A 27,315-nucleotide genomic window follows, 5' to 3' on the forward strand; every position below is an offset into this window, starting at 1 on the left:
GGGCAGCAAGGCTGGGGAGGAGCCTGGAGCACAGCCCTGTGAGGAGAGGCTGAGGGAGCTGGGGGGGTGCAGCCTGCAGCAGAGGAGGCTCAGGGCAGAGCTCATTGCTGCCTGCAGCTGCCTGCAGGGAGGCTGTAGCCAGGAGGGGTTGGGCTCTGCTGCCAGGCAACCAGCAACAGAACAAGGGAACACAGTCTCAAATTGTGCCAGGGCAGGTTCAGGCTGGATTTAGGAGGAAGTTGTTGGCAAAGAGAGTGATTGGCATTGGAATGGGCTGCCCAGGGAGATGGTGGAGTCACCATCCCTGGAGGTGTTGAAGCAAAGCCTGGATGGGGCACTTAGTGCCATGGTCTGGTTGATTGGATAGTGCTGGGTGCTAGGTTGGGCTGGATGAGCTTGGAGGTCTCTTCCAACCTGGTTGATTCTATGATGAGTTTCTGGCTTCCTTGAAAAGGTTTTTTGGCTTTTTTACTTTCTCCATGACCAACGTATGGAATTACTGGAAGAGTTACCATGAATATGATTAGAAGTTATCGTTACTGTGGTTAGATGTAAGCAACTGTTCACATTGCTATGAGACAATGTAAGGGCTCAATAGCAAATCAGCTGTACACTGAATTCTAGAGCAGCTGATTTTGATAAGACTCCAGAGATGTTGTGATGACCAAGGCTAAGCACAGTTTCAGCATGACTTGCAGAAAACAAAAGGTTGTAAACCTATGTGCAAACAAAAAGGTATCTCCCAGTGCCGCACACTGAACTGTGGTGGCTTGCTCTCAGATTGGATCCAAGAAGGAATCTCTTCAATAACAAAAGCACTATCCACATTCTTTACCTAAATAAGAAGGCTTCAGTGAGGAAAAAAAATTACCTCTTCATCCAGTTCCTTCATTATCTTGTCTAGCTTGAGGTTAGAAGATCTGAAAATAAACCAAAGTCACTTAAGTTGGGTTTGAGAAAGACACCTTACACAGAGTGGGTTTCTAGTGAAGTGATTTGACAGTTAATGAAGTGAACTTCTGTGTTTTGCCTAAAGCTGTTTGGTAAGAAACATCTGAAGTGGAAGAGAATCCTGATCAGTGGAAATAATCTGGAAAATGTATCTTTTGCTGCCCATTCTAAGCACTTCAGGTCACCATTTTCTGCCTTAACCTGGAAATACACAAACTGCATGTGCAGAACAGGTTAGCCTTAACACAAGAATATGCCAGCCACAGGCTGAGGGAGTTGGGGCTGCTCAGCCTGGAGAAGAGAAGGCTCCAGGAAGATTACAGAAGCCTACCAGTACCTGAAGGGGGCTACAACAAGAGAGCTGGGGAAGGACTGTTCAGAAGGGAATGTGGGGAGAGGAAGAGGCAAAAGTTTGAAACTGGAGCAGGGCAGAGTTAGGTTGGACATCAGTAGGAAGCTCTGCACAGTGAGGGTGCAGAGGGTGAGGGTGCAGAGACACTGGAACAGGCTGCCCAAAACTGTGGTCAAGACCCTGTCCCTGGAGACATTCAAGATCAGACTGGATGTGTCCCTGGGCAGCCTGATGTGGTTGAAGTCATCCCTGCTGCCTGAAAGGGGCTTGGACAAGATACCCTTGGAAGGTCCTTTCCAATAATCCAATATATGCCCCACATATAGATATATGCATATGTAGAGATATATGTGTGTGTACATAAATGCATGCACACACATCTACGTGTGTGTGCATATGTGCATGCGTACAGACACATGTGTGTGCACATATATGCATACAGACACATGTATGTGTGTGCACATATATGCATACACAGCTATGTGTGTTCATGTATGCATACAGACACATGTATGTGTGTGCACATATATGCATACACAGCTATGTGTGTTCATGTATGCATACAGACACATGTATGTGTGTGCACATATATGCATACACAGCTATGTGTGTTCATGTATGCATACAGACACATGTATGTGTGTGCACATATATGCATACACAGCTATGTGTGTTCATGTATGCATACAGACACATGTATGTGTGTGCACATATATGCATACACAGCTATGTGTGTTCATGTATGCATACAGACACCTGTATGTGTGTGCACATATATGCATACACAGCTATGTGTGTTCATGTATGCATACAGACACCTGTATGTGTGTGCACATATATGCATACACAGCTATGTGTGTTCATGTATGCATACAGACACATGTATGTGTGTGCACATATATGTATACACAGCTATGTGTGTTCATGTATGCATACAGACACATGTGTGTGCGTGCACATATATGCATACATGCATACACAGCTATGTGTGTTCATATATGCATAGACACATGTATGTGTGTGCACATATGCATACAGACACATGTATGTGTATGTATATGCATACAGACACATGTATGTGTGCACATATATGCATACAGACACATGTATGTGTGTGTACATATATGCATACGTGCACACACAGCTATGTGTGTACATATATGCATACAGACACATGTATGTGTGCACATATATGCATACAGACACATGTGTGTGTACATATATGCATACACAGCTATGTGTGCACATTTATGCACAGACACACGTATGTGTGCACATATATGCATACAGACACATGTATGTGTGTGCACATAGATGCATACAGACACTCACATGTCTGTTTCATGGTTTTTCAAAGCATCTTTGTTCAGCAAGACACCTGAACTCAGAGCTATTATCTCAGAAAGGTGCCCCCTGAGTGCCAGTGAAAACAGAACATTTTTTTCATACTATATTCAAGGAGACAATTAAAGTATTGTTTTAAATGACTTAAACTTGTGTCTGGAACCTCCCTGGAGAACTCCAGAAGCACTGTTGGTGTTATTCAGGTAGTGTCTGCAGCAGAAATCCAGAGCTGAAGTGCTGGATGTATCTACATGATGCAAATAACAGTTCCAAGTCTCACCTGCACTTCTGCTCCATTTCATCTTTCAACTGCATTTCATTATGTAGTTGTTCTTCCAACTCATAGATCATCTTCTGCATATTTTCCAGCTATAAGCATGAAAGAACATGCATTAAAATTTAAAACTTAAATATTCCAGAACATTCACTGCTGCTTCTCTGCTATCAGCTTATTCACACTGGAGTTTTACCTGAGGGATATGGGATCCCACCCCAAAAACTCCAGACATGTTTATTACAAGAAGCAGCTTTAACACTGCACAGCTCTGCCATATGCACACACGTCACACTCTGGGGTTCTGAATAGTTCTGACAAAAGTTAGACCTTAGAGCTGCATTTCAATGTCTGAAGAGGACCTCCAGGCAGGCTTGGGAAGGATTGTTCAGGAGGGCCTGTGGGGACAGGCTGAGGGCAACAGTTTGGAACTGGAGCAGGGCATAATTAGGATGGACATCAGGAGGAAGTTCTGCAGTGAGGGTGATGAAATACTGGATCCAGGGATGTGGTTGAGGCCCCATCCCTGGAGACATCCAAGACCAGACTGGATGTGGCCCTGGGCAGCCTGATCTATCTGGAGGTGTCTTTGAGGAGTGCAGAAGGGTTGGACAGGATGACCTTTGAGGGTCCCTTCCAACCCAATGCAGTCTGTGAATCTGTGAGGGCTAAGTCAAATCCTCTTTGGTTTAAATATCTTCAGAATCAGACAAGAGATATTAGTGCCAAGCAGTGCAATTAGTCTCAGCTTGTTTTTCCTAGCACGAACATCACCTGCATCTGCTGAAGCATCTTCAATCTCTCACAAAGTTCAGGGAGCAGAACCAGAGCCAGAAGCAGAGCAGTGAAACTTTCAGAGGTGGTACATAAACACTCAGAAAACTTGTACTTGGGGGGATTGTGCCAGTGTAAGCTGGGGGGTTGGGTTGGGTTTTAGCATCAGTAGCTAACAGGTAACATTTTCAAAGCTCTCTGTAACTTGGACACTTGATCTAAAGTTGTTGCTACACAAAGTCTTATTCTGGATTGTCCACATGTCTCCAGTACTGTTTGTAGCTGTGTAGCCATACTGGGACGTGATCACCACAAGGAAGTGCTGCCCATGTGAGTGTGGATGCTCTCGGCACCACCTGGGACTCTGAGAAGATTATTTGTGTTAGGTAAAGAACATGCAGGACTTAGCTTCTTGCACTGGAGAGAAAATGTTCTCAATGTGCATTTAGTCAGAGACAATGCTCACAGCTAGCACTGGCTCAGCATTTGAAAGCAGCCACAAAGTTCAAGCACTAACAGAACAGCACTGTCCAGCACATGCTGTTTGCCTGCAAGAGCTCTCTGCACTCTTACAGTATGGACCCACTACTGGCTCTCCACACACACAGTCCCACTCCAACATCACAGGACAGTTTTGGCTGTAGCCAAAAGCCAGAGAAATAGCCTCTAAATCTAAACTCTGAGAAGAAAGGAAAGAGGAACACTACCCAACACAGTCATCTCCTTACTATGAAACACTTAGAAATAGGAGGTAAGAAGATTTAAAGGCCACCTCTCACTTCAGTAAAAAGAGACCAGAGTTAATGTACCAAAATGAAGGATAAAGAAGCTTTGAGGCAACTGCTCCTGCAGTTCTTGGTTACTCATTTTAGAGCCCTACTAGACAGGCTGCACAGGGTCAGGACTGGGTCCAGCCTTGCTCAATATAGTCACCAGTGACCTGGATGAGGGGACAGGATGGACTCCCATCCAGTCTGCTGATGCCACAGAACTGGGAGAAGTGGCTGACAACCCCTTCAGGATGTGCTGCCATCCAGAGTGACCTGGACAGGCTGGAAAGCTGAGCAGAACTGAACCTCATCAAGTTCAACAAGGGCAAGTGTAGAGTCCTGCCCCTGGGGAGAAACAACCTCCTGCCCCAGGCCAGCTGAGGGGGGACGTGCTGGGAAGCAGCTCTGGGGAGAAGGACCTGGGAGTGCTGGTGGACAAGTTCCCCATGAGCCAGCAAAGTGCCCTTGTGGCCAAGAAAGCAAAGGGTCTCCTGGGGTGCACTAAGAAGGTCAAGGGAGGTTCTCCTGCTCCTCTACTCTGCCCTGATGAGGCCACATCTGGAGTTCTGGGGTCCCCAGTTCAAGAGGCACTGGAAAGAGCCACAAAGATGCTGAGGGGCCTGGAGTATCACTGTGATGAAGAGAAACTGAGAGCCCTGAGGCTCCTTAGTCTGGAGAAGAGCTTCTCAGTGCTCAGCAAGAGCTAAAGGATGGAGGTCGTGAGGATGGGGCTGGGCTCTTTCCAGTGGTGCCCAGTGACAGGACAAGGGGCAGTGGGTGCAGACTAGAACACAGGAGGTTGGACCTGAGCTTAAGGAGAAACTTCTTCCCTGAGGGAGCCAGAGCTCTGGGGCAGGCTGTCTGGAAAGGCTGTGGAGCCTCCTTCTCAGAGCACTTTCAAAACCTGGACATGTTCCTGTGTGCCCTGCTATACACAAACATCCCTGAGCAGGGAGCGGGAGGAGATGATCTCCAAGCGTCTCTTCCAGCTCACACCATTCTGTGATTCTGTGAAGAGGCCCAAAAAGCCCTCTGCTAACTGAGGTACATTTCTGTACTGACTCCTGCAAGTTTGGTCCTCTGCTGACTCCTCGTGCTCCTTTCTGTCTCTGGATGCCCTCACAGTGCTGCACTCTCATTTCACCAGCAGGAGCCAACAGGCTGACTGAGAAGCAGACTAAGCAATTCCTTCAGCAACTCCCAGATACAAGGAAGGCAGAATAAAAGCACTTCTTTATCTTTTAAGGTGTTCTTAGCATTTTGAGTGGGACATAGGACAGGGAAGAACTATGGAAAAGTGTTCCTACAGCAGAGAAGCCAAGGAAGATCCCTCGGGAGCTGCTACTCTGCTTTGTTTTAATCACCATGGCACACTGTGTGTGGTTCTGCACCCTGAGCAATGAAGGAAACCAAAGACCCAGTGCAAAAGAATCTGCACTTGCCTCTTTCTTCCTACCCAAAGTGTTTGCAGGTGGTTATGGTAGTGCCAAACCAAGACAAGGAATCAGATCTTCACAGAGCTTTGAAGTTAGGGTAAAGGATTCTGGAATCTCTTGGTGCCCATCTTCCTGGGCTGGTTCTGTGTCGTTTTACCCACTTGCAAAGCACAATGAATTTCTTGGAAGTGTTTGGCCCTGGGTCCCTCCCAGAAGATACTCAGCCCCAGGACAAAAGGCAGACAGAGCAGGTAGCTTCTCATGTTCTACTTGCAGAACTAATTTAAGTTGCTAACCATGTATGAACATTACCGTTGGCATTGCAGCATGGAATGAAAGAAAAACAGCTGAGAAAGAACTGTGGGGTAAAAATATCTCACAGTAAAGACAGAATTAGTTAAGCCTCCCTAAACCACTCAAATCCTTCCAGAGCCTCACCTCCCCGGACCCACAAAGACATTCAAACACAGCTAGCAACAGGGACGGGACCCTTGAGGGTTAACTCCATGCAGATGCCTGTGTGCCACCAGCTGAGCCAAGGCCATTCATTAGCTCTCTTCGAAGTCCACCAAAGGCCAGCACACAGCTTTAGGGGTCTGCAAATATTTACAGGGCTGTCTTTGCTTCTCTGGACAGCCAAGGGCTGGTGAGGAAAACAAAATGTATGGAACACATCAACACAGAGAAAGAAATGAATGCACTTCAGTGTTCACTAACTTCAGGTAGCCCAACAAAGGAGTAACCAATTCCCCTGCCCTTTGCAAGCTCTCTGGGTAGAACCACAGAGCACTAACACCTTACCACTGCAAGCTGAAGAGAAGAGGGAACGTACCCAGGGTCTGCTTCTCTTCTGCTCTAAACCAAACCAAAGCACGGTCATATTCCTAACAGCTCCTGGGGGCAGTTGGGAAGGGGCAGAATGCCCAGGCTGGCTGTGTGATTGGCCACCTCTCCCACTGAGCTCTCAGGCAGAGCAGCTCCAGAGTTAAACTGCAGGTTACTGCAAGTTTCCCATCACACTCAGGTGCAGCTTCCAGGGCTGCCGAACAGCCAGCACGCCCTGGGGTCATGGTGGCCCTCCAGAAGCACTGCACAAACGCTTTGGCATTTCTAAAGCTCAGAGTTGTGACTCCAGCTCCCCAGAGCATGCAGCTCAGGAAAGCCAATGTCACACGATGACCTGAAAGTCTCTTCTGCAGTAAGCATAACCAACAGTTCCAGTGTCCATGTGGATGGCCTCTATTGCAAGAACTGAAATGGTTTGTCTGGTGTAGAACTCAAACAGTTCATTCCCATCTCTAAGAGTGATTCTCTGCTAGGACCTCAGGGGCTGGGGAGCAGTGAGCCATACCACACTCTTGTCCACGCCGGAGCCTGTCCTGTTGTCGTTGGAGTTCTCTGCAGAGACATCTAAGTACCTGCAATGACAGGGGAAGGGCTTCATTTGAGGAGCTGCTTAAAAGAAAGGTCATGAAAACAGGTCATAAAGCACAACTTGAATGAGTTTTTTCTCCAAAATGTGGACAGCCAAATACTAAGATGATTTATTGATTATACTTACAGCCTCAAGTACATTTAACTGGCAGCCTCACAGTGCTTATTGTAAAGAGCAATGCAGAAAACTGCAGTAGAAGACAACCAGCAAAAAGGATTTCTGCCAAATCTTAACTGGATCAGTTTGTTTTAATAACCATTTAAAAAAGCAGTCTTTGTTTGCCATGGTTACAACACTCTCCTTGGCCTCCCTCCCATAAATATTTACTCGGGCACTTATGCCACAAGTAGCAGCAACGAAGCGAAGTCTTGCAGAGGTTGTGTAACTTCCACCGAGGTTACCAAGAGTTCCACACACGCCAGGTCTGCCCCGAAGGCAGCCTTCTCCGCCTGGGCCAGTGCTTTCTGAAGACAGCGGCTCCCTGTGCCCTGCCTCCCACAGGGCAGATGAATAAAGACCAAAGAGCATCTGCAGCCCCCTGCGGTGTTGCGTCTGCTGTGCTTGGCTCAGCACTGCGCTGACTGCAGCAGCCTGCGCAAGGGAAGGTTCTCCAGCACCCTAGCCGAGGAGGATGGACACATCTTGTCTCTAAGGTGGAGAGGTGTGTACCTGATGGATGGACTACTCCATAGCCAGGTGGTGACCACTGACAGGTGGTGTCCCTCAGGGGTCTGTCCTGGGTCCAGGGCTCTTTACCATCTTTGTCAGCAAACATGGCCAGTTGGGTTGAGAACCCCTCATGCAAGCAGCTGCTCACACCAAGCTGCGTGGTACTGGACTCTCTTGAGAGCAGGGATAGCATCCAGGAGGATCTTGACAGGCTTGAGGTGTGGGCCAGTGCCAAATGCATGAGGTTCAACAAGTCACAGTGCAAGGTCCTGCAGCTGGGATGGGCCAGTTCCAGGCACAAATCCAGGCTGGACACAGAGTGGGTTGAGAGCAGCACTGAAGAAAGAGCCTTGGAGATGATGGTTGCTCAGAACCTCATAAGGCCAGATTGGATGAGGCCTCGGGCAACCAAGACTAGATGAGAGGCATCCCTGCCCATGGCAGGAGGGTTGCAGTAGATGATCTCTGAGGCCCCTTCTAACCTCAGACATTCTACAGTTCTGATCTACTGTTTTGTTTCCACAAAAGCCTCTCCAAAAGATCATGGAAGGTAAAATAAAAGACATTTCCACAGCCATGGTCAGAGTAAGCATCAAGACTGCTTCCAGACAAGCAACTAACAGCCATAAAATCACAGAAAGCTTTGGGTTGGAAGGGACCTTTAAAGGTCATCCAGTCCAACCCCTCTGCAGTCAGCAGGGAGATCCCCAACTAGAGCAAGTTGCTCACAGCCCCATACAACCTGGCCTGCAATGGTTCCAGGGATGGGGCAGCTCCCACTTCTCTGGGTAACCTGGGTCAGGGTCTCACCAATCTGTGTCAAACATTTCCTCCTTCTCTGCAGTCTGAATCTCCCTCTTTGGTCTAACTCCCCACCCCCTGTCCTGTCACAACAGGCCCTGCTGAAAAGACTGTCCCCATCCTCCTTATAGGTCCCTTTAAGTACTGAGAGGCCACAAGAAGGTCTCCCCAGAGCCTTCTTTTCTACAGACTGAGCAACCCTTCAGCCTTCCTCCATAGAAGAAAGCCATGGAAGTTGTGCTGGCTGGCTTGAATCATCTCCCTGTCCTCCATTGCCCTATCAGAGTTCTAGGAGGATCTGTTCCCATGTTTTCCCCAGGCACAAAAGTGAGGCTGACAGGGCCGTAGATCTTCTTTACCCTTTTCAAACATGGGTGCACAATGGTTCCCTTTTTCCAGGCATGAGAGACTTCACCTGACTGCCAGGACTCCCCAGATATCATGGGGACTGGCTTGGCAGAGGAACTGGCAGAGGAATTGGGCAGCTGCCTACAGAGAAGGGCTTGCTGCCTCCAGAACCATGAGCTATCCCAGTGTGCCCAGCAGGGCTGTGGGCAGCCAGACCATGATACTCAAGCAGGCATAGCACCAACTCCACCAGAATCCAAGCAGAACTCAAGCCAGACAGAGCTGCAGTGTTCCAAAGTCTGCCCTAGGTGGGATAACAAAGATCCCTATCCCTGGGGTTAGAGCTGGAGCAAGTGCTGTCTGCTCCAGGGCAGCCATTCCTCTAAGGACAGACACCAGAGCACATGCAAGGCTTCTGTCCTCACGCTCTGCACTGCACATGAATAGGGTGAAAACAAAGGAGAGTGCAGACAAATCTGCAGTGTTCTTCTGAATGTGTCATCCTCCTAATGTTTGAACTCTTTGAGTGCAAAAAAGGGATAAGATGAGGGTGGCAGCCTTGGCAAGTCTGGATGGTGGCTTCAGGCATTTCCAGGCTGTCACACCAACAGAGGATTGGAGACAAAACTCCGTTTTAGGACACCACTTCATTTCTAGCAAGCCTACGCAGTTATGATGGTATTTAATAGCAGAGTTCTTCAGAGACAACAAAATACACTTAGTGCTCTAAGCTCCTGAGGCTGTCCCCCTAAGAATGAAGAGGGTCAGAGAAGTCTCTCTGTGCAGTCCGAGCTTCTCACTATGTCCAAAACCTCCCTGCAAGGCAAAACTCCAGATTTTCAACTTGCTAGCCTAAAACCAGAGGAGCAGCTGAAGTTTCTGAGCTGCTGAACTCTCACAGCTGCACACAAAGTTTGTAAGTCCTTCTGTGCTTTACTATGCAGGAAGCAATAGGGGTGGAAGAGAATTTAACTGCAGGCTTGGGTAAGTGGCTCCTCTCCTAGACAAGGATGAGCCTCAGGTTTATTTCCTTTAAGGCTTTCCTAGCCTTTCCCTAGCTGACAGGAGGTACTAGAAGCTTTAGCCCATTGTAAGCCTCACTGACAGCAGCTTTCAAGGAGAGGGAAAGTTGTCAGGAGTTCAGCGTGTAGATGCAGCTGTCCTTGGTGGCTACAGGAGACACAGAGATTCATAAAGTGATTTAGGTTGGAAGAGATATCAAAGATCATCCAGACCCAACCCCCTGCCATGGGCAGGGACACCTCCCACCAGCCTGGGTTGCTCTAGGTCCCAGACAAGCCTGGCCTTCAACACCTCTAGGGAGAGGGCAGCCACAACCTCCCTGGGCAACCTGTGCCAGTGTCTCACCACCCTCACTTCCTAGTTTCCAGTCTAAGTCTCTCCTACTCGAGCTTCAATCCATTGCTCCTCATCCTGTCACAACAAGGTCTTGTGTAAAGTCCCTTCCCAGCTTTCAAAAGCACAAATATGATTTTAAGTGATGTAATTTAAAGTGATGCAATTTAAAGTGATGCAATTTAAAGCCTTCTAAGTTCTAAGGCACAGTGGAAGATGTATGGCATCGCAATCTCACTCTGCAGTGGTTGATACTTTGAAAGGAACAAAAAGAGAGGGCACAAAATTATCAAGCAGATAACAGAGAAGTGGAAAAAATTGTATTTCTAGAAAGCCAGGGTTTGGCTGATCCCATGCTACAACACTGATGTCAAGCCTGGAGCCTCCAGATCCAGCTCAGGATCGGTCAATCACAGTAAGCCAAAGAGACATTCACATCTCCCCTGAACTATACCCTGGGCTGCATCAAAGCAGGTTCAGAGAGGGGATTCTGCCCCTCTCCTCTGAGGAGACCTCATATGCAGTGCTATGTCCAGCTATGGGGCTCCCAACACAAGAGAGACATGGACCTAATAGAGGAGGCCCAGAGGAGGTCACCAAGATGATCAGAGGGCTGAAGAACCTCCCCCGTGGTAACAGGCTGAGAGCGTTGTGGCTGCTCAGTCTGCAGAAGAGAGACCTTAAAAGGCAGACCTTAGTGCAGCCCTCCAACACCTGAAGGGGCCACAGGAGAGCTGGGGAGGGACTGTTCAGAAAGGCCTGTGGGGACAGGATGAGGGCAATGGTTTCCAACTGGAGCAGGGGAGATTTAGGTTGGACATCAGGAGGAAGTTCTGCACAGTGAGTAGTCAAATACTGGCACAGGCTGCCCAGGGATGTGGTTTAGGCCCTGTGCCTGGAGACATTCAAGATCAGACTGGATGTGGCCCTGGGCAGCCTGCTCTGGTTGGCAGTGTTTCCGCTGAGTGCAGGGGGGTTGGACAAGACAACCTTTGAGGGTCTCTTCCAACCTGACGCAGTCTATGACTCTCTAAATCCCTGGTCCATGACTCTAGACACAATTCAGTGCTCTGCTGCCCAGCAGCAGCCAGAGTTGGCTTTTCTTTCTTAGCTCCTGCAAGCTCAGTGTGATGTTTCAAGTACTGACTGTAGTTATCCAAGTGCCAAAGGAGTACCACCTGCTAAGATTTGGAATTGCCACTAAATCTGTAAATGCCTGGCTCTAGGTACTGGATGGTAAGCCAGGAGCAGTGCTGCCAGCAGCCCCCCCAGCCTGCTCCCTGCGTACATACCGACGGTTGCTGTAGTAGGTAAATCCTACAAAAGGAAGCTGGTTGCCCACGAATGCTTTTGGTATGGGAAAGGTTTCTTCCTCTCCTTTGTCCTCTTCCAGATCATCAAAGTTACTGGTGTCAATGTCACTGCTCAAGTCAGGCACCACTGGTGCTACAGCTAGGAAAAAAGCAGAGTTGGATGCCAACGATCAGTGCATTACCCAGAGGCACAGGCGAGAACTGGGGGGGCTTCTCCTCGGTGTCCAAGAAAACCTCTTCCCTTAGTGGAGAGTAAATGAGCATTGCCAGTGCAAGGCAAAGGAGCAGCAGGTGGGGCAGCTGCCTGCCCGCAGCCAGGCAGCACACTCACTGTCTCTGAGGGTCTCCCAGGCCCACTGGTCGTTCTTGAAGAAGAGGTGACGCTTGATCTCCTCCACACCATTGCGGCCCAGCCGCACCTCCCTGCGAGCAGCAGAGGAACACAAGCATCACTCTGGGGGAAGGCTCAGCTCAAGGCATCGCCACACAGGCAACAAACTACCTCTCTGAGGTAGTGGTTGAGTGTCCATCCCTAGAGGCATTTAAAAGCTGTGCAGATGTGGACTTGGCAGCGCTGGGTTAGTGGTTGGACTTGATGATCTTAAGGGTCTTTCCCAACCAAAACAATTCTCTGAACACTAGCTCTAAGACTGGCCCAAGCCAAGCCCTTCTGCTGCTGTTTCCACCATCACAGACTGGCCAGGCAGCTGCCAAGCAGCAGCTAAGGGCCATTTTCTCCATGCTGATGGCTCCCAGACAGCCCAGGCAGTGCTGCAGCCCCCTCCTCTGCAGCAACAGTTGTCAGCTACAGTAGGAGTCCTGACGAAGTGCAAGAGACCTAACAGCCACTCTCCAGGTGGGCATCCTCTGTACTGGCTCCACCCTGATCCTGGTTGCCCACTAAGAGCTCAAGGCACTCCTAAAATGCATCATTTGCTTCAGCTTTATGCAAAATAATCTACTTTGCACACTTCCAACCACTGTGCAACCAAGGTAGCAGCAGCTGCTACTAGGGACAAACACTTCGTACTCAGACTACATTTACATGCCAGATCTATTCAGGGCAGCAGCATTTCCCTTCACCCAGTATATATACTACTACCATAAGGAGCAGCAACCACTAGTGGAGACTCCTCTCCCAAATACCTGCTTCTGCTGAGTGGTTTAGAAACCCACATCAAACTAATATAGATATATAGATATATACACACCCCCACATTATTTCAACGTAAGAAATTATCTTAATGAAGGCCTACTTTCAAGTAAAGTTTCAATCTTACCTATCAGTTAAAAAGGCACAAATAAGGTTTTTTGCTTCTTTAGAAATGTCATTGTCATCAGGGAAAGTCAGGGAGTTCTTATGGTTCATGATCTTACTGTATGTGCCAACCAAAGAATCTGCATAAAATGGTGTATCACCTGAAAAATTGAAACCCAGATCAGAAGTGCTGTAGGTCTGATTCAGGATATTTGAACTGGAGAAGCAGCTGAGTGAACAAGAGGCAAGGACAAACATTTCAGAACTGTGCCAGAGGATTTCCAAACCATATTCTGTAAATACCAGCAAACCACAGCTTATGCCAGAGGAGTAACAAATCAAACCATTAAAAATAACAGAGATTTTAAGAGGCAGTCTAGGGCAGCAGGGGAGTCAATTCTGATGGTCCTGCCACTCACCCACAAGCATCTCGTACAAGAAGACTCCAACTGACCACCAGTCACACTCTCGCCCATAGTAGCCGTCACCACCCTGGGACTTCAGCACCTCAGGGGAGATGTAGTCTGGTGTGCCCACGGCCGTGTCACATCGTACCATGCCTTCCTGCAGGGAGAGGGAAGAGGCCAGCCCCAGGGTAAGATCCACAGCTGGTGTCTACACAGCCTAAGCAACACCCACAGATCAACAACAACCTCCCCTGCAGACCTTCCTTCCTGAAGAGCTGGTTCAACATTCTCCAGTTCTAAGCTACTCAATCCAGAACAAAGCACCAGACCTGTCTCCGAAAGCTACTCTGAAAGCCTCACTTAACATCCAAGAAGTAATCAGAATTGCACCTAAGTCCTCTGAATCCTGCCTAGCCTCTCTGCTTGTGCCAGTACAAGTGACAGGATGGACCATGACCACAGAAAGCCTTTGGTGGCACCAATGGGTCAGGGTCAGCCAAGTACCAGTTTTTCACCTCCAACCCAACATACTTAATCCCAGCATGACTACATGCAGACAGGGCCTTGGCCTTCTAAGCAGACAGATTTCAAGACAGGTAAGGGATGAGGAAGAAGATTTGATGCTCTCACATCTCTAAGAAAGGGTCAGCCACACTGGAGCCAGCCGAAGCTGCAGCCACACAGCTCCTCCCAGTGCCATTCAGACACCTCTGAAGCAGCCTCACACAAGTGCCTAAAATCAGAGAACCAGGGAAACACAAACCTGATGGTGTACATGCAGCAAACCCAGAGTGCACTAAATGAAGCTCCTATCTTGGGCAGTGGCCCTCCTTCAGAAAAACCTCTTTCAGGAGAGCAGAGGAACCCAGGGCTGGGCTCAAGGCTCCTCAGCAAGCTCTGTCCAAAACAGCGCAAAGCAAAACACGATGCTGACACAGGAGGGCTTCTGCAGTGCCAGCACACAGCAAGGCTCTGCTCTCCTGCTGGGCACTTACAGCTCAAACACCAGCACAACGTTTTTCTGCATTTGGAAGCTACTCATTGGTATGAACTCAGTCAGTTGCAGATAAATCTGCATCAATGAACTCAATCATCAGTCACAGATAAATCTGTACCAGTAACTCAGCCATAGATAAATCTGTAGTCAGTCAAAATAAAGCCAAATTTTGTGTCAGTTGTTCCCCTGAAGTGGACTTGTGCAGCTTGAGGCAGCTCCTGGTACAACCTGCACGTGGTTTTCATTGGTGCCCTTTGTTTTCAGCAAAGCAGCTCAGCAGTGCTGAGAGCCCCTGGCACACCCTGAGAAGGCAGGGCACACACCAGAGACTCCACTAAGCACCAGGCAGCACAGGTGTAAGTGCAGGCTGACACAAACCAGTGAGAGCTCTCTGCAGTGCTACCAGGGTGTGAAACTGCTGTGAACTGAACTTCTGCAGGGACCTCAGCATATTGCTTTATAACCAAAGAACTCCAGGCCACCTGAACTGGCTTCCTTCAGACTTGCCCTTCTGCTGCAGCAGCATTTGGCTGCCAAGTACAGCTGAGATTCAGTGACTTGTTCAGCATCTTTGCCTCTTTCCTTACCGCCACACAACGTGGAAACAGTCTCAGTTCTCCACATTCACTCCTGACAGCCAAGCCTGCTGGTTCACCACAGCCCTTTCCCTACAGCACACCACTGAGGGAGAGTTACACACACCCAAACACTCCGGATTGAGACAAAGAGCTGAGGTAAGATTAGAGTTTAATACAAATGAGCTAACACAATGCACAGTGACCTTAGCCTGCTGCAGCAAAAGCACAGCAGCAAGCAGCAGCAAGTGAGCCAAAAGCCCAAGCCAGGAGCTACTCCCCCATCCATCTGTCCTTGTCCTGCCACCATCCCTGTGGAAAAGCCAACACCCAAGAACCCAGAACCCAAAAGCAGCAACCACAACAGGAAGCCTCCCACAGTACAAATCTGACCTCTGCTCCAGCCAGCACCCTCATCTTGAAGCTGGCATGAGGGCAGGATGACACCAAGCCCTTAAACAGCCCAGAGGACCTATGGAGGATGAAGCGCCTGACTTCAGGAAGTTTTTCTAGGAAGCAGTATGAAAGCTGAGCCAGTCCTTACTACCAGAGCCACTCCTGACCTTGAGCAGCATGCACAAAGAGTAGGAATGGGGACAGAGTGGAATTTTCATTTAAAACATTCCCAGCATGTTTGCTTTTTCCCTTTTGTTTTCTTTCAGAAACAGAAGAGTGAAACTCAGAACATGTTTACCTTGTTCATCTTCATACAAGTACCAAAATCTGCTAGTTTTAAATGACCAGCTTTATCTAGCAGCATATTGTCAGGCTTCACATCTCTGAAAGGAGAAAAATATTTGTTTACAAGTCAATAATTCAGCTAAATTTATGCAAAAAATGTATTAATCAACTACTTTTCAGATGCAGCACTGCAAGGAGAAACACCAACATGAAAGCATGACTCTGCACCATTTTTTCTGCCATGGACTGCTGAGCTACAACCACTGCCAAAAATCAGAATGGATGTGGGAACATGGTCTAGAGTCACCCAGTTTAGCAAAGCTGAACATTAATGCTGAACTGTTGGAGGAAGTCCAGAGGAGGCCACAACAATGATCCAAGGGCTGCAGCAGCTCTGCTGTGAGGACAGGATGAGGGAGCTGGAGGTGTTCAACCTGGAGAAGACTCCAGGGGCACCTTAGAGCTGCCTGCCAGTGCCTGAAGAGATCCTGCAGGAAAGCTGCAGAGGGACCTTTGCTAAGGGTGTCTAGAGACAGCACAAGGGGGGACAGTTTGGAGCTGAGGCAGAGCGGGGTTAGACTGGAGCTGAGGAAGAAGTTCTTCAGTAGGAGGGTGTTGAGATTCTGCAATAGACTGCCCAGGGAGGTTGTGGATGCCTTCCCCACGGAGGTATTGAAGGCCAGGTTGGATGAAGCCTTGGACAACCAAGTGTAGTTGAGAGGTATCCCTGCCCATGGCAGGGGGTTGGAGCAGATGATCTCTGAGGCCCTTAAGCCATTCTATGATTCTGTGAATATCAGGTTGCTAAAAAACACTCCCTGGCTGAAGCACCTCTCTGCTACAATGAAAAACAATCCACTCTGCTTCTCACACAGACCTGGAGAGCACAGCTTCTCCTCTGCACCACTTCTACTGTAAGGGCACAAAAGGATGCACCCTTCAGAATTCTGTTCAGATGAGGAGGTATCATCCACAGTACTGCTGCTAGAGAAAAGCAGCTCTCAGAAGGTGACTGGGAAAGCTCAGCACAGCTGACATAGATGCACTGGAGCTGAGTAACAGCAGGAAACAGTTAACAAGCATCTCAGAACAAAGTCTTTCGGGAACCTCCAAGCAGAGTAACAGAGAACCAAGGTGCAGTGCAAATGTGTCTGCACACTGAGACCACTCTGGGCTGGGAGGGATCTGTCAGAGCAGTGCTTCAATTGCTGAGCAAAGTGCAGCTAGCGAAGTTAGAGTCAACTTCTAAGGTTTCCTGGGGTCAAATCCACTCAAGTTTGGAACTGTTTGCAAGGGTGGGGATTCCACAGCCTCTCTACAACTTTCTTCCACTGTTTGACCATTCTCATAATGAAAAAAACATTTCCTGATGACTACTCAGAAATTCCCTTGCTGCAGCATGTGTCACTTGTTGCCTTTCCTCTTTGTGGTGTGCAACTTCAAGTTGCTAGCAGGGCTTTACTAAGGGCAAACCCTGCCTGAATAACCTGGTGGCTTTCTATGCTAAAGTGTCAGTGGATAAGAGATGACCTCTGGATGTGATCTGTCTGGACTGCTGCAAGGCCTTGGACACAGTTCCCCACAAAATCCTACTGGTTGCCCAGTGAAGTGGTTGGGGCCCATCCCCAGAGATAATCAAGGTGAGGCTGGACAGGGCTGTGGGCAACCTGCTCTAGTGGAGGATGTCCCTGCTGAGTGCAGGGAGTTGGACCGGATGAGCTTTGGAGGTCCCTTCCAACCCAGACCATTCTGTGATTCTATGATCCTACAATTATGGCTCCATCTTTCCCATGAAGTCCTGCTGGGCAGCTGATGACTGATGCCTGCTGTCTCAGCTGAGCACTGCTCATGTTGTGAAGAAAAACACAGCCCTGGTCTTGGTGGCATCCCTTTGAGGTGCTGTGAGTAGCTGACTGCTGTCTGGGCGTTGCACTGCTGGGCAGAGTTTTTTACCTCCTCAAACCTCATCCTTCCCATCTGGCTACAGCTAAAGCCTTGCCAAAGTCAAGACAAAGCACATACACTGCCCCCCCCCATCAGCTCTCCCTCCGAGCCAGAAATGTTTAGACTCTCTTTATCTCTACTCAAGGATAGTCGCTTTGTTTTCTGGTTCCTTAAAGGCATCACACCCGAGTTCCTCTTACATAATGCCAAAATCACCATGAAAATCAAAATTCGAAGACCTAAGCTCACACACAACAGAAGCACCACAGTCTCACGTGAATAAAATTCAGAGCAAGGGTGAGGTCCCTGGGTCTTAGGCAAAATTGCTCTCATTAAAGCTGTGGACAAAGCAGAAGAAGAAACATTCCCTGTACTGGTACAAGACTCAGTAACTTTAACCCCTCTATATCCAAGGATGAAATGCCCACAACTCCAAAAAATGGATTTTATCTTCTTCAAAATTAGATTAAACAAAAAGTAACCTATTTGTGCTTTAACCCAATTATAGACCAGAAAGCAGAAGACAGGCCACACAGTAGCCACCACTAAGTAAAACAGCTTCATTAGCTTCATTCTGATTACCAGAGTTAATTAACAATCACTCAAAATTAATTTGCCCTACGCTGGAGTGCCAAAATACAAGACGTGATGGTTTGGGTGTTCCCTGCCCCTCCCCAACTTTGGAAATCACCCAGACTAGACTCAGAAGGCTCTGGACATTGAATGAAGCTTGTATTTACAGCTAGCACAATAGACAAGCAGGTATTTGCAGTACATAGACAGAAATAGACAAGGTAAAAGGTAATACAGACACACAACAGCCCTCCCAGAAACCTGAGTTCCCAGGAGGGGCTCCCAAACTCCCTCCCACCTTCTCCCACCCCTCTGCCTTACCCCAGACATTGCCTGTGCCCCAAGGAAGAATGGAGGGTCAGCCATGGAGGTTAGGAAACAAGTGGATTAATCAGAGAGACGGAGGGTCAGGTTAGAGAGAATTGCAGCTCAAATGCCTTATCTATGTTTATACTCTTGCTCTTATACCTCTCAGCAAGCCCATGAGTGAAGTAGACATCACCATTGTTTCTCTTTCACAGCCTGTGATCTAATCCTTCTTACCTAAACATTCTAGCTAGCTTCAAACTAGCACACCCTAGGTCCCTGAGCCATTAAGCAGTCAGCTCACATTTCATCAGCCTCCTTTTGCTCTTCAGACTTGAACAGACTAAATTCCAAAACATCTGGTGCTGTCAAAATCTACACTTTCAGTAAAAGGAGTTCCAGTGTGCAGCACATCCGCGCAAGTGGTGCAGCCAGGTCATTTAGCTGGCACAGCTCCATAGCTCATGATGCTCTAGACCCTATTCAAGCTATGGATTAGTAGCTTGGTTTGCTCTTGCTTTTTAGTTGAAAATTTATATTCTGTGTCTTCCTGAAACTCTTCTCATATTTTCAGTTGACAAAAAAAACTCTACTAGTTAAAGTAATTAATCCTTCTGCTCCTAGGTAATGCAATTAAAAGCTAACTGCATATAAAATTTCAAATACCAAAATGAAGATTCCTCCACCTGAGAAGTGACTCCATTGCACTTGAGAGCAAGTACATATGAAGGAAAGAAGCCACATCCCATCTGCTCTGCACCTCAGTTTTCCATCGTGTCCATTCCAAGAAAGCAAGCGGCTGGCAGTCTCCTCACACTGACACAGATCCTCGTTTAATGGCTCACCAAGGCTCCGATGCAGAGCAGAGAAGTGACAGTTTCTAACAGTGCATCCTGCTGCTGGCAAAGTCCCAACCCAACCTGTGCTAAGGCGAAGAGAAGCACCACTTGGGGCCAAGGTGTCCATAGCACTGAAGTTGTTGTCTCTCTTGATCAAGCAGGACAACATCACTGTTTCCCAAGCTGAGGACCATCAGCCTGATGAAAACCTTGGTTTGTATCACCTCCTACTTGCCTGACAGAGAACTTGTAAAGTAGAATAATGAAGTAACAAAAAAGAAACATCATCAATGTTTAAGCTGCCTAAACAACTCCTCAAGTCATCCTGGCAGCACCAGGAATAAAACAACACTATGCAGCAACACTTCTCTTCTTTACCTGTGTATAAACCCCATGGAGTGAATTGCATCTAATGCAAGCACAACTTCAGCAGTGTAAAACCTCGCCCACTTCTCTGGAACATCGTAGTTGCTCATCAGGTTCACCAGGTCCCCCCCAGGCATGTACTCCATCACCATGTAGAGGTAACGGTCGTCTTGGAATGCATAGAACAGCTGTGAACAGCAATCAGACAAAATACCAATCACAAACCAAAACCAAGTCACAACAAACACGCTTGATGGGGAGGAGTGCCTGGAGGAGAAGGCCTTGGGGTGTCAGTTGGTGTCGAAGTGCCCAGCAGCCAGCACTGGTCACTGGCAGCCCAGAGCCAGCTGTGTGCTGGCTGCAGCCACAGCAGGGAGAGCAGCAGCACAGGGAGGGGATTCTGCCCCTCTGCTCTGCTCAGACCTCACCTGCAGCACTGCCTCCATCTCTCTAGCCCCCAGCACAAGAAGGACGTGAAGCTGCTGGAGGAGACCACAAAGATGCTCAGAGGGCTGGAGAAGCTCCCCTGTGAGGACAGGTTGGGAGAGTTGAGACTGTTCAGCCTGGAGAAGAGAAGGCTGCAGGGAGACCTTCGAGCAGCCTTCCAGGACATGAAGGGCTCCCAGAGAGCTGGAGAGGGCTTTTGACAAGGGCTGGGAGCGACAGGATGAGGGACAATGGCTGTGAGCCGGAAGAGGGGAAAGTGAGACTGGAGATGAGGAAGAAATTCTTGGCAGTGATGGTGGTGAGACACTGGCACAGGTTACCCAGGGAGGCTGTGGCTGCCTCTTCCCTGGGGGTATTCAAGGCCAGGTTGGAGCAGGTCTTGAGCAAGCTGTGCTGGTGGGAGGTGTCCCTGCCTGTGGCAGGGGTTTGGAACTAGGTGATGTTCAAGATTCCTTCCAGCCTAAACCATTCTATGAACTTATGAATGCTTTGGTTATCTTTAATCTTTTGCTTATTGGAAATCCAAGGAATTCCCGATTTAGAGAGGAAGAGAATTGTTACAAGTTCTACAGCAACTCTGCATCACCCAGATCACAAAGGACTACTCCCTAGAACCGACGCCAGGCAGCTCTTCCCTTGGTGCAGTAAAGGACAAAACCCACCAGGGTGCTAGCGGACAGACTCATAAACATGAACGTGCTGTGACACAAACATCTGCTGACTCTGTTTGTGCTGGCACTAAATAGTTAATACCCTGTGGTCAAGGTATTGCTGCTGAAGAAATCTAATTCTCTCTGTATATAGAGAACAAATGTGGAATTCTATATATACAAAAAGGATCTAAACTGCACACAGTTGGGTAACAATACTCCCCTTGCAGCTGTCCATGCTCTGTTCAGTGCAAGCACTGCAAGACTGAAGTTTCCTGATGTGAAGCTTTTTGACAATCACCCAAACAGCCCTGGACAAGGCCTGCCAGGCAGTGCTGCAGTCACCTGTCTGGCACTTGCAATGACTTTGTTCATTTCTAACCTATCCAAAGCAACCCCATGCCCAAGGGTAAGAACCACTCAGGTGGTAACCAGGCAGTTACCAAGAGCACATGCAATGCCCAAGGATAGCTTAGGGCACACTCCTCAGGACTTCACAGGCAGCAACACGTCCTGGAGATTGTCAGTGGCAGAGCCAAAGGGAGACAATATAAGCCAAGTGGGCACAGTCTGCAGTCAAAGGCAGCTCAGGACAGACACAAGCTGTGTTTTAAGCTTGCTGTTGCACTGGATGCCTCCAGGATAAGCACAGCAGAGGCTCACCAGTGTCTCTGGCAGAGTTTTAATAACAGAGTAGCTTATCTTGCAAACAGTACAACAAAGCCTGGCTTGAAGCAAGCGTGCTGCCTGCTCCCTGCTGCGTGCAGCCTGCCTCATGGCAGCCGTGGATGCCCCTAACAGACTCACTGCCAAAAAGGCACTTGGAGAAGGCCAAACCATGCAGTGCTGCCACAGAGCCCGCCCGTGGTGTATTTCTACTGTGCTTAAAAGAGCATCACAATACCTGAACAACCCAGGGACTGTTAGCAAAGGCCATGATATCCCTTTCTTCCCAGAAGAATGCAGAATCTGATCTTTTGATCATCTCAAACTTGCTCAGAAGCTTCATGGCATACACTCTCCTGGAGGATTTATGCCTCACCTGTGAAGACAAACACCACATCCACAAGACAGCACTTTGCACATGGACACATGAAGAACACCACTGGATGTGTGGCCTTACCTGCCTCACCACTGAACAAGCCCTAGCAAACTCCACACTGCTGAGGACAGACCATGAGTACTGGGGTCAGTTTTGGGGCCCTCACTCCAAGAAGGACACTGAAGGGTTGGAGCACATCCAGAGAAGGGCAACAAAGCTGGGGAATGGTCTGGAGAACAGGGCTGGGGAGGAGCAGCTGAGGGAGCTGGGGGAGTTTAGTGTGGAGGAGGCTGAGGGCAGAGCTCACTGCTCTCTACAGCTCCCCGAGAGGGGAGGTTGCAGTGAGGTGGGGGCTGGGCTCTTCTGCCTAGTCTCAGGGGATAGCAGGAAAGAAATGGCCTAACTTATGCAAGGAGAGGGCTAGGTTGGAGATGAAAAATGTCTTTGGTGCCAGAGTAGTCAGGGATTGGCAGAGGCTGCCCAGGGAGATGGTGAAGTCCCCATGCCTGGAGGTGTTGCAGAAAGGTGTGGCCATGGCACCTGGTGTTGTGGTAGGCCTGAGAGGCCCCAAATAGGCTTCCACATGTCCTGCCTTGCCTAGGCATGTTCTTCTGCTCCACCAGAGAGGGACACAATCTGGAGCCATTGAGTCTGGCCTGCCCAGGGCCCTGTGGTGTAAGGTACACACACTTAGCTTGTGCCTGCCTAGCACAAGGCTCGTGCTGTTCCCAAATTAGGGAACCTATTATGGTATGGTTTGGCTACCTGCCATCCTGATTGGCTGTTCTTGTGTACAAGGGGCAGTTAATCTCAGCCCACGTTGATAAAAGGAGACACACAGGTGAACAACCTGCTTTGCTCCCCTGCTCTGTGCCTGCTCTCTCTGCTGTGCCCAGCCCTGCTGCTCTTGCACACTGCCTTATTGCTGCCTGCTGAACTCCACTGCCGCCAGTTACCAGGAGCAGACCCTGGATGCCTGCACACGATGGGCCTGTGTGGCCAGCATGACACTGTGCTGAGACTGCACACATCTGCCTCTGCACCTGAAGGTCCTGCCTAGAGTCCCTGCACATACACAGATATCCAGAAGGAGCCAGGAGACGAGGGCAGAGACTGTCTGCGTCCTGTCCCCAGGAGCTGGGAAGATTCAAGCCTCAATGTCCGACAAGACAGAGTCCCCTGAAAGCATTTGGGCACTGTCTGGACTGTGGCCAGCCCCTGCAAGGGTAACAATAATAATCTGTGAGTAAATGCTTTAATGCCTCTTTGTGATTCTCTGCTGCCTTCTGCCACAGAGCAGAAGGAGCTTGAGCCCATCTAGTGGGCAAACGGCATTTGGCCATGGGAGCCTTCTCTTCCAGTTCAATGAAATGTTGATGCATTTTGCTGGTTATTCCTAGATCTAGATATTACCCATAGAATGCTTCCACGACTGTGTAAGAACTGAAATGTTATTAAAATTAGTGGTCAGGGGGGCAGAGTTCTGAGTATCAAAATTAATAAACAATATTAATTTTGGAAAATATCATCTCACATCAATTAATTTCCCCTCCCCAAAACCTGGGGACAGGTTGGATTCAGTGGCCATGGTGGTGCTGGGTTGAAGATTGGCCTGGATGAGCTTGGAGGACTTTCCTGAACAAAACAATTCTATGACTTTTCACATTTTCAGTAAGTTAGATATTTAATTAGATACTGTAAGCCTACAGAATAATCACATCCCAGCGCCTGACAACACAGGCACTGCACTTGCTAGGACTGTCCATTGTCTGTCCACAGGCATCACTCTGGAATGTTCACCTCTGTGTCTTTCAAAGGAGAAATTCTGGCACCTGGCAAATACTGTAAAACCCATCAGCATTTACTGGGGGCTATTAGCAAACAAAAATGTCAACTTGCTGCTCTATTTTCAGTTTCTTCCCACAGCTCTCCATTTGAAGTAGCCTGGTTGCTATTTCAGCTCAAACACAACATCTGTGGGACATGTGTCCACAGAAGTCTGCTGTAGTCCCTGAGTTGGCAGACGCTATTCTAGTCCTAAAGATCTGTTCCAATGTCCCCACGCAGAGCAGCAGAGGCTGATGTGCTGGCTGAGCAGCCATGTCACTGCAGGGGAGGAGCATGACTGCAGCGCCACACAGCTGCTTCAAGAGAAGTGAAATGTGACATTCCCCAAGACATTGCCATGAGAGAGAAAGGAATCAAACATCCCAGAGCCAAAGGCATGAGCAAGAGTCCATGGCCTGAACACTCTGCTCAGAAACAGGCAGGAGAGCAAATGGCCACACAATGCATTCCCACGGGCAAAGGAGAAGGGAACTTACCAGCTGGACCTCCCCAAATGCCCCTCTGCCAATCACCTTCACCACTTCATAGTCTTCAGCTTTCATGCGCAGGTCCCTCATTTTATTCACCGTGTCTTTATCTGCAGGAAAGAGAGTTCAGGTTTCACAGATAAGCGATTGAAGTAGCCCCCTTCACCTCCTTTCAGTGTGGCACAGCTGCTAGAATGCAAGCTCCTTACTAAGAGGGCTTCCTCTGGCACCTGCCTTCCCCCTAATGGCAAACCCCTCTGCAGACTGTATCACCTCATCCTCCTCACCACAGCACCCCAAACCTGACATGAATGCCGTGCACTGACTGCTGGACACTCAGATCACCAGAGACCTGAGCTGGCAAATTATTTAGAAGCAATCACCTGCAAGACAAAGCCACACAAAAGTGTCCTGCCCAGCGGGATCATGCTTGTAAACTGCTCGCTAGAGAAAGATTGTCTCTAGAGAACACTGACTGGCAAAGGTTGGAAGGGACCTCTGGAGACACTGAGTCCATCTCCCCTGCCAGAGCAGGGTCACCCAGGGCAGGTCACACAGGAAGACAACCAGATGGGTCTTGAAAGTCTCCAGAGGAGACTCCACAACCTCTCTGAGCAGCCTGCTCCGGGGCTCCAGCACCCTCACAGTAAAGAAGTTTCTCCTCACATTGAGATGGGTTCCAGCTTGTATCTGTTGTTCCTTGTCCTATAACTGAGCACCACAAAACAGAGCCTGGCACCTTCCTTCTGACCCCCACCCCTCAGATATTTCTAGACACTGATGAGATCCCCTCTCAGCCTTCTCCTCTGCAGGCTTTTAGCCTTTCTTCATAGCAGGTAAGTTCCACTCCCTTCTTCAGCCTTGTAGCTCTCCATTGGACTCTCTCCAGCAGGTCCCTGTCTCTCTTGAACTGGGGAGCCCAAAACTGGACAGAGTATTGCAGGTGTGGCCTCAGCAGGGCAGAGTACACATCTGAGACAGTATCATGAAGTGCACATTCAAGAGACTGAGAGGAGCTGCCCTTAACAAAGCAGCCTTCATTGTCTGCACTTTATTATTGCTAATACTGCAGAAGGAAATGATGTTTTGTATTTCAACCAGGCAGTAGGAATCGTGGCAATTATTTATATAAACCTGTCAGTCTCTAAACTACAGCAACTTACTAACTCCCTGTGGGCAGAGAGGCTAATTCCAAATTTGGTCAAAGATTAAACCAGTCTATTTTAATCCACGTGGGTCAACACTGGCATGAGATGACATGGAAAAGCTTCATGCTTCAGGAGTTCTACAAACAAGGCATGTCTGAACCAGAAATGCTCCTGGCAAAATAAATTATGCAACAGTATTTTATTTTAAAAAGTAGTATTCTGAGCCTAAAATTAAAGTTTAGAAAGAAGCAAGAATAGGAAAAGAAAAAAGGGAGATGGAGCTGTTCAGCCTGGAGAAGAGAAGGCTCCAGGGAGACCTAATAGCAACCTGCCGGTACCTGAAGGGGGCTACAAAAAGGCTATTTGCAAAGGCAGGATGATGGCTTCAAACCAGAGCAGAGCAGGTTTAGATTGGATGTGAGGAACAAGCTCTGCACCATGAGGCTGCTGGAACACTGCAACAGGTTGCCCAGAGAGGTGGTTGAGGCCCATGCCTGGAGATATTCAAGGTGAGGCTGGACAGGGCTGTGGGCAACCTGCTCTAGTGGAGGATGTCCTTGCTGAGTGTAGGAAGGTTTGGCCATGGCACTTGGAGACAGGGTTTAGTGACCATGGTGGTGTGGGGTTGAAGGTTGGGCTCAGTGATCTTGGAGCTCTTTTCCAAACAAAACAGTTCCATGATTCTGTGAGTGCTCCCTACTCATCTCACAAGAGCAGCCCCCAGCACTTGATGAAAGCTCTTGACATTGGTGCAGGAGAAAGCCAGGCACATGGGGAATGTGTTAAAGGGTTTTCAGCCTCAAGCTCTGCCTCTGGCCAGAACAGGACTGATGAACACACATCTGAAGAGCCACCTCAGATAAGGAGTTTAAACCATAGAACCAGCCTTGTGAGAGCTGCAAATTGCAATGTAAGGCTTGAGAGACACATTGGTACTGGCTGGTCTTCAGCTGACACACTGCTGGAGAGTGTTAGACAAGGTTCAGCAGGTTCTCCACACACAGGGAGGGAGCTCCTTATTCCCCCAAACAGCAGCAGGCCTAGCCAGCTCCCATTGCATGGGCACTGGGGTAGCTCCCATGGCAAAGGGTGGCATTTTCCAGCTTCTCCTGTGTCCCAGGTTGAGAATTATAGGGTTAAAAAATCTTCTGGGGACGAGAAGATTGTTATTCAATCCCATAATTCTGCTATCTCTTTATAAACTCACAACAAGGTCACCTTGCTCTCCTTTCCTCCTCCTCCTGCCCTGTGTCTGGAGGGAGCCACTTTGTTGGGAAGAACATGTAAGCAGTAGGCCTGTTTTGGGGCCTCCAGGGGCTTGTTCAGGCCTCTTGGATGGCAGAGGCATTGGTGGGGGGTGAGGATGGGAGCACTGGGGAGTGTAGATTTAGGGTTTTTTTCGTTGGGGGAAAATTCAAGGGAGTTTGCCAGGGATGTGGTAACTGCTTTGCAATGTCTCTCTCTGTATCTCTGTCCAAATATAATTCTGTACTTTTTCTCCAGTTCCATTTGAGAGCTTCATTTCTGTTGCTTATCTCTTAAAAACCAGACCATCTTGAAGCTCAGATGCTGCCTTAAACTAACCTGAATTAACTGCTTTGCAGCAGGGCTCTTGGTCATCTTGAACAGTGAATTCTTTATCCTTTTAATTCTATATGGTAGGAAATGAACAAGGTTTCATGCTTGCAGAAATGACCCTCACCATTTTCAGTGGCTGAAGCACAGTTTGGAGGCTTGACAAATACAGAACGTAAAGCAGAGAGAAGTAAAAGTGGGTAAGGACTGGCCCACTGGGCACTCAAGCAAGCAAACTCCCATTTTTATTTGCAGTCTGGGAAGTTATTTTCCAGTTCTCTAATAATGGTGCAAGGCGAAGCTCCAATAACGGCGCTGAAGTGAAGCTCTTTGAGGCTCAAGGATGACTGATCACAATCACACTCAAAA

The 27,315-nt window shown here is 48.5% G+C and overlaps 1 protein-coding gene across 6 annotated transcripts in view; it reads right to left on the reverse strand.

Moving 5' to 3' along the window:
• The window catches only part of ROCK1 (Rho associated coiled-coil containing protein kinase 1), a 101,468-nt gene that overhangs the window by 39,846 nt on the left and 34,307 nt on the right, over positions 1–27,315 (reverse strand). For 5 of the 6 annotated variants that reach the window (XR_010308366.1, XR_010308367.1, XM_064170689.1 and 2 more), the window contains 11 exons: positions 24,233–24,333; positions 21,771–21,908; positions 19,782–19,957; positions 15,755–15,839; positions 13,501–13,645; positions 13,104–13,242; positions 12,155–12,246; positions 11,803–11,962; positions 7,253–7,319; positions 2,928–3,016; positions 872–920 (listed from right to left, as the gene is read on the reverse strand). Coding sequence is in view for 4 of the 6 variants with exons in the window: in XM_064170689.1 (XP_064026759.1) it covers positions 872–920; positions 2,928–3,016; positions 7,253–7,319; positions 11,803–11,962; positions 12,155–12,246; positions 13,104–13,242; positions 13,501–13,645; positions 15,755–15,839; positions 19,782–19,957; positions 21,771–21,908; positions 24,233–24,333 (1,241 nt within the window). In the remaining 2 variants the exon portion in view is untranslated. The remainder of the gene's footprint in view (positions 1–871; positions 921–2,927; positions 3,017–7,252; positions 7,320–11,802; positions 11,963–12,154; positions 12,247–13,103; positions 13,243–13,500; positions 13,646–15,754; positions 15,840–19,781; positions 19,958–21,770; positions 21,909–24,232; positions 24,334–27,315) is intronic. The other variant, XM_064170690.1, reaches the window with a different exon arrangement.

This window comes from Pogoniulus pusillus, chromosome 34, assembly GCF_015220805.1.
Source record: "Pogoniulus pusillus isolate bPogPus1 chromosome 34, bPogPus1.pri, whole genome shotgun sequence".
Taxonomy (NCBI): Eukaryota; Metazoa; Chordata; class Aves; order Piciformes; family Lybiidae; genus Pogoniulus; species Pogoniulus pusillus.